At 43.0% G+C, this 7373-nt stretch overlaps 1 protein-coding gene and 1 non-coding gene across 2 annotated transcripts; one reads left to right on the forward strand and one right to left on the reverse strand.

The window, feature by feature from the left end:
- The first annotated feature begins 1636 nt into the window (after positions 1-1636).
- LOC141590302 (uncharacterized) lies at positions 1637-7051 on the forward strand. Its single transcript, XM_074410901.1, has 3 exons — positions 1637-2473; positions 2858-4422; positions 4516-7051. The coding sequence occupies exons 1-3, from the start codon at positions 1637-1639 to the stop codon at positions 7049-7051; spliced, it is 4938 nt and encodes a 1645-aa protein (XP_074267002.1).
- Positions 1979-2085, reverse strand: LOC141593810 (small nucleolar RNA R71). The gene has a single exon (XR_012521872.1). It is a non-coding gene; the product is annotated as a small nucleolar RNA R71 (small nucleolar RNA).
- Positions 7052-7373: the final 322 nt, after the last annotated feature.

The raw sequence follows: 7373 nt of genomic DNA on the forward strand, positions 1-7373 counted from the left end.
GTTCAGTAAGCTTGAAATATTAATTTAACTCGTTTGCACTTTTCAGTTGCCACTTTGTCATTTTGTTGCATTAAATTGGTTCTAGTGGATGATTTGTAGCTGATGCGTTGGTCCCGTTCTGTTGTTCACCCTTAGTTGCATTCATATTTGCTTGGGGACAAGCAAAGGTTTGGTTTGGGGAGATTTGATGCGTGTCTTTTATATAAGGTTTTCACCTCATTTTTACACGCATTTCTGTGCTTTTTATGTAGCATTTGGCTACAAATGCCCCCGGATATTCTACTTTGGTCCGTTTATTGTAATTTGCAGGAATTGACTGAGGAGGAGCTAAATCGAGCCTTAATTGTCCCAATTGTACGCATTCATGGGAAATAAGGAGTCGGAGCTTAGGAATCTTGCACTTGGAGGACGTATGAGCTGAGTAAAGGAAGAAATACAAGTCCTTACGTGCCTATGTAGCTCGATCGAGTGGTTTACTGCTCGATCGAATGCTTTATACACTCAAGATTGGTCGATCGACCAGTTTAAGGAGTCGATCGAGGAGTTCAGCAAGCAGCGCTCGATCGAGAGTTGTCCTGGCTCGATCGAGTGATTCGGACCTCGATCGAGTGATTCGGCCCTCGATCGAGTAATCTTTCTACTCGATCGAGGGGTTTTCGTGTGCTTTTGGTTTATTTCCGCCTAATCTTTTATGGGCTTTTGTAATCAGTCCATAGATTAGGTTTAAGACAATTTTGCAGTATAAGACTGAGGAGAACATCACGTTACTCCCATCTCTTCACTACGTACATTTCGACTGTTACTCCTGTTACTGTTCTTTGGATTTCTATTCTCTATATTTGTCACTCGGATTCGGTATTATCAATCTAATTTATTTCTTACTCATTTTTACTGCTTTAATTCCTTTTTCCCTTTGCTTATTAATTGTTTAATCATCTCTTAATAGTTGTTCATCATGCTTGGTTTTAATTATTTGGTTATTGTAATTGTTAATCCGACGATTATGAGTAGCTAATTTCCTATGCTAAGACTATAGGGGATCCATGATTTGAAGGGAGAGTAATCGATTTACTAGGTTAATGCCAGACTCCCTTTGTTGTTTAAATGCTACAAATAATTGTAATTGCCTAATTGAGTCGACGCAATTAGACCCTTATTCTTAGTGGACCTTAACCTGGACCGAAAGGTTGGAAGGGGCAGACTAGTAGCGAACAATAGAGTATTGCGGCGAGGCGCGAAGTTAAACTGTTTACACTTTAGGGTGAATTAAGGACCGAAAGGTGACGTTCGCTACCCCTTGGACCGTATTGCATTGACCTGGGACCTAGATTACTCGACCCGATGATTATGGTGAACCGTTTGTCTTAGCTATTCTCTTTTATCTGTTAAACTCCTTCTTTTTATTTCTCTTTCCCTTATTCTCTTAGTTTAGGAATCACCTTTTATAAACCCCCAAATTGGTTACTTAGACGAACTTAAGTTCAGTTGACAAATTCCTACCTCTCTGTGGATTCGACCCGACTTCCCTAGCTATATTAGTTAGTTAGAGCCAGTTGGTTATTTTTGACAGGTACGCGACAGACGTGTCACCTAACACCATGGTTGATCCGGTTCCGATAACTCGATAAGAGACACTATGGCTCCTAAGCACATAGTCAATCCAAGCATCCAAAGGCCACGAATCCAAGCTAATAACTTTGAGATTAAAAATGCCTTGCTCAACCTTGTTCAAGACAACCAATTTGGAGGAGGTCCCTTGGAGAACCCAAAGGATCATCTAAATGATTTCCTTGAAAATTGTGATATGTACAAATCAAATGGGGTTTCCGATGACGCGGTTCGCCTTAGGTTGTTCCCCCGTTCTCTTAGGGGTTCGGCCAAGGATTGGTTGAATAATTGCGACCCGGATTTCTTCAAGACATGGGATGAGTTGGCTTCGGCATTTTTGAACAAGTATTTCCCGCCCTCAAGAACGGCCAAAGTCAAGAGTGAACTACAAAGCTTTACTCAAGAAGAGGATGAGACCTTATATGAGGCATGGGAACGGTATAAGAAGCTCCAACGGTTATGCCCTCACCATGGCATCTCTGAGGCCGAGCTAGTGAACAATTTTTACAAAGGGTTGACTCAAGACCTTAGGCTTTCATTGGATGCGGGATCGGGGAAAGGTGCCTTAGACATTTTGGGGCATAAAGCGGCAAAGGAACTAATTGAGGAGATGGCCTCAAGAACTATGGAATGGGGAAGTGATAGGCAAATGAGGAAAGGCAAGAGCAAGGATTCTAATTCGGTTTTGAATGTGGAAGTTAAGGGTATGCTAGATGAACTCACCCAACAAGTTGCTTTGCTAAATTCAAAACCTAAGGGCTCCGATATGAGGCAAGTCTTGTCGTGTGAGTTGTGTGGTGAACAAGGGCACACTCCCATTGGGTGTCCCTTGATTGCACCCCTAGGTGAGGAATGCTATGAGCAAGTAAATGGGATTTGGGAGTCCACAAGTGCAAGACAAGGGTTCAACAATAATAACAACAACCAATTTGTCAATGGAAAAAGAACTCACCCCTACTTGTCTTATGCTTCACAAAACATTCAAAATCCCACCACTTCCCAACCTCAACAACAACCATGGTTCAATCAAAACTCTCAATTCCAAAGACAAATTCCACCCGGTTTCCAAGGGAAATAATTCATCACCCAAAACCAACAACCATTTGGGGGTTTCAAGGGGCAAAATTTCAATCAACAACAAACCCAAAATTTCCAACCACAAAACCAAAACTTCCAAACCCCTCAAAAACCATCTTGGGAACAAGCTTTTGAACAATTGGTTATTGCAAATCAAAAATCCGACTCAAAGCTTGATAACCACATTGCCTCACAAAACCGGGTGAATGATGAAATACGGGCATCACAAAAGGCTACAGAAACTCATGTGGCCCAAATTTCTCAACAATTGAGTCAATTGGCTCAAAATCCGGGGAAGTTTCCGGGTAATACGGTTAACCCAAGGGAGATGAATGCGGTGTTTTTGAGGAGTGGTAAGCAATTGGAGGAGGTTGAGAAATCCCCTAAGTGGAAGAGGAAGAGGGTGTCAAGTGAAGTAGTGAAGGAACACCCGGTTGAAGTTGTGCAAGAAGATGAGATTATGGTGGAGAAGTCTAAGGAGGTGGAGATGGTTGACCCTCCAAAGCAAGATGAGCCTATTGCAACTAAGGCCAAAGAATGTACTCCACCACCAAGGGAGTATGTAGCACCGGTACCCTTTCCACAAAGGCTTGCAAGGCCTAGAATTGAAAAGAAATATGAGAAGTTCGTGGAGATCTTGAAGGGAATGAATGTCACGATTCCTTTCCTTGACATGATTACCGAAATTCCATCTTATGGCAAGTTTCTTAAGGAACTTGTCACTTTGAAGAAGAAGAATGGAGAGGTGCAAACCATCAACCTCTCTAAGGAATGTAGTGCTATACTCACTCACACCAACAAGCTTCCTAACAAGCTAGAAGATCCGGGGAGCTTTTCTATCCCTTGTTCTATCCAAGGGGTGGCTATTAAAAGAGCTTTATGTGATTTGGGGGCTAGTGTGAGCCTCATGCCACTTTCAATATTCAAGAGGCTTGATTTGGGAGATTTGAAACCTACTAGAGTTTCACTTCAACTTGCCGATCGGTCGGTTAAATTTCCCACAGGTGTGATTGAAGATGTACCCTTGGTTGTTGGGAAGCTTGTCATACCTTGTGATTTCTTTGTTATGGATATGCCCGAGGATTACAATGTGCCAATTATTTTGGGGCGACCTTGTCTTGCCACCGGGGGAGCTATGATCGACGTAAAGAGTGGGAAACTATCTTTGCAAGTGGGTGAGGATAGGGTGGAATTTGAACTCCACAAGTCCATGGAAGCTCCTTCTCTAGGTGACACTTGTTGCATTGTTGACATTCTTGAGAATCCCATGGAGGAGCATGACCCGAAAGCTTCCTCCATGGATCCTTTGGAGACTTGTCTTGTTAGTGGGTATGAGGTCGATGACAAAGATATTGAGACTCTTGCAAATGTGTGGATGTTGGATTCGGCTCCCATTCATGAACAAGCTCCCAAATTTGAAGTGTTGGAAGTCGGTAAGAAGGAGGAGAGTTCCACGCCTCCTCCTACGGTTGAACTTAAACCTCTTCCCTCTTCTTTGAAGTATGAATTTCTAGGAGATAATTCCACTTTTCCCGTCATCATCAATAGTGCACTTGATGACACCCAAACCTCAAAACTCATTTCTTTGCTCAAAAGGTTCAAGGGTGTCCTTGGGTACACTATTGGTGACCTCAAGGGGATTAGTCCCTCTTTGTGTACTCATAAAATTCTTCTTGAAAATGAGGACGCATCATCAATAGAGGCACAAAGAAGGCTTAATCCCATCATGAAAGAGGTTGTAAGGAAAGAAGTCCTTAAGCTACTTGACGCGGGCATTATCTATCCTATTTCGGATAGTAGATGGGTAAGCCCGGTTCATGTAGTTCCCAAAAAAGGAGGCATGACGGTAGTGCAAAATGACAAGAATGAATTGATTCCTACAAGGACGGTAACCGGGTGGAGAATGTGCGTGGACTATAGGAAGTTGAACAAATCCACCCGGAAGGATCACTTTCCCTTACCGTTCATGGATCAAATGCTAGAAAGATTAGCTCAACACAACTATTTTTGCTTCTTGGATGGCTATTCGGGATTTTTCCAAATCCCCATCCATCCAAGCGACCAAGAAAAGACCACCTTTACTTGCCCATTCGGCACCTATGCATATAGGAGGATGCCGTTTGGGCTATGTAATGCTCCCTCTACCTTTCAAAGAGCTATGATGTCAATTTTCTCCGATTTCATTGAACAAGAAATGGAAGTTTTCATGGATGATTTCTCGGTTGTTGGGAAAAGTTTTGAAAATTGTTTGATGAATTTGGAGAAAGTTTTGAGTAAATGTCAAGAGTCTAACCTTGTACTCAATTGGGAAAAGTGCCATTTCATGGTACAAGAAGGTGTTGTGTTGGGACACATAGTGTCCAACCGAGGAATTGAAGTTGATAAGGCTAAGATAGAGGTCATTGCTAGTCTTCCGCCTCCCACCAATGTTAAGGGGGTGAGAAGCTTCCTTGGACATGCGGGCTTTTATCGCCGCTTCATCAAGGACTTCTCTAAGATTGCGAGACCTTTGACCGAGTTGTTAGCCAAAGATACCCCTTTCGTGTTCTCTAACCGGTGTCTTGATGCTTTTAATAGGTTGAAAGAAGCCTTGACAAGTGCTCCTATTATACAACCTCCGGATTGGAGCTTGCCGTTTGAGTTAATGTGTGATGCGAGCGATCATGCCTTGGGCGCGGTTTTAGGCCAAAGGAAGGATGGGAAGGTGCATGCAATTCATTATGCAAGCAAGACTCTAGATGATGCTCAAACAAATTACTCAACAACGGAGAAGAAGCTCTTGGCCGTGGTATTTGCTATGGAGAAGTTCCGAACCTATTTAGTGGGAGCTAAGGTTATAGTGTTCACCGATCATATTGCTTTGAGACACTTGCTCATCAAGAAGGAGTCCAAGCCTCGATTGATTAGGTGGATATTACTTCTCCAAGAGTTTGACATGGAGATTAGGGATAAGAAGGGAGTTGAAAATGTGGTGGCCGATCATTTATCCCGGCTAATCAACCTCAATGTCGACAATGGGCTCCCTATCAATGATTATTTACCCGATGACCACTTGTTGTCCCTAAGTTTGGGTGAAGCACCGTGGTATGCGGATATTGTCAATTATTTGGTCTCCGGGATAATACCACATGATTATGACTATCACAAAAAGAAGAAGTTCTTTCATGATGTGAAGCACTATTATTGGGATGACCCATGTTTGTATAAGTCTTGTGCCGATGGTATGATAAGAAGGTGTGTTCCAAGAGAGGAAGCTACCTCCATAATGAGCCATTGCCATGACTTACCTTGTGGTGGCCATGCAAGTTCAAAGAAAACGGCCGCTAAAGTACTTCAATGCGGTTTCTTTTGGCCCTCTCTATTCCGTGACGTTGCCTTTTATGTTAAAGGATGTGACAAATGCCAAAGGAGCGGGAACATCACAAGGAAACATGAAATGCCCATGAATTTCATGCTTGAGGTTGAGCTCTTTGATGTGTGGGGGATAGATTATCAAGGTCCCTTCCCATCATCGTTCGGAAATGAGTACATACTTGTAGCGGTCGACTATGTAAGCAAATGGGTTGAGGCGATCCCAACCAAGACTTGTGATGCTAAGGAAGTGATCAAGCTACTTCAAAAGGTCATCTTCCCAAGGTTTGGGGTCCCGAGAGTCCTCATTAGAGATCGTGGTACTCATTTCGGAGAGAGAGCATTGGAAGCTTTGTTGAAAAAGTATGGAGTGCAACAAAGGAAGAGTCTTGCCTACCATCCTCAAGCTAATGGGCAAGCCGAGATTTCCAACCGAGAGTTGAAGACTATACTCGAAAGAACCGTGAACAAATCAAGAAAAGATTGGTCCTTGAAAATTGATGATGCTTTGTGGGCTTACCGGACGGCCTTCAAAACACCGATCGGTACCTCACCATTCCGATTGGTGTATGGCAAGGCTTGTCATTTGCCGGTTGAACTTGAACACAAGGCGTATTGGGCCATCAAGCATCTTAATTATGACTTGAAAACGGCCGGTGAGAAGAGACTTCTTGACTTGAATGAATTGGAAGAATTTAGGCTAGAAGCCTATGAGAATGCTAAGTTGTACAAGGAAAGGACGAAAAGATTTCATGACAAGCGCATAATTAGAAGGGAGTTCAAGGAGGGTGAATTGGTTCTCCTATACGATACCCGTTTGAAATTCTTTTCCGGAAAATTGAGGTCGAAGTGGACCGGACCCTTCACCGTGGTCCGATCTTTTCCTCATGGGGCGGTGGAAATAAGACAAGAAGACCGGACCTTTAAAGTGAATGGTCAAAGACTAAAGCACTACCACGTTGGCAATCCCGTCCAAAAGGAAATGAAGATCCTTGAAACCCTTCTAGTGAGTTAAGATTCTTTTCCGTCCTCATCATAAAAATTGTTGGCTTGTTTACTTGGTCGAGCCTACGACATAAAACAAGGGCGCTTCATGGGAGGCAACCCATGCATCTTTGTAAATAACTTGCATTCTAGACTAGTAGTGAGGGATTTGGAGTCGTATTTTGTCTCTTTGGATTGGTGACGGAGGTCACTTTTGAAGAACACAAGCACTATTTTCGTTGACCCGAAATCCCGACATCATGCGTCGGAGTAGTTGTGGAAAACATAAATCCCGGGGTCAATGAAAAGGCTCAAAGTTGAGTTGAAGAAAAATTGAGCAAATTTGAAGAACA

Source organism: Silene latifolia, chromosome 7 (genome assembly GCF_048544455.1).
Source record: "Silene latifolia isolate original U9 population chromosome 7, ASM4854445v1, whole genome shotgun sequence".
In the NCBI taxonomy this organism is placed as follows: Eukaryota; Viridiplantae; Streptophyta; class Magnoliopsida; order Caryophyllales; family Caryophyllaceae; genus Silene; species Silene latifolia.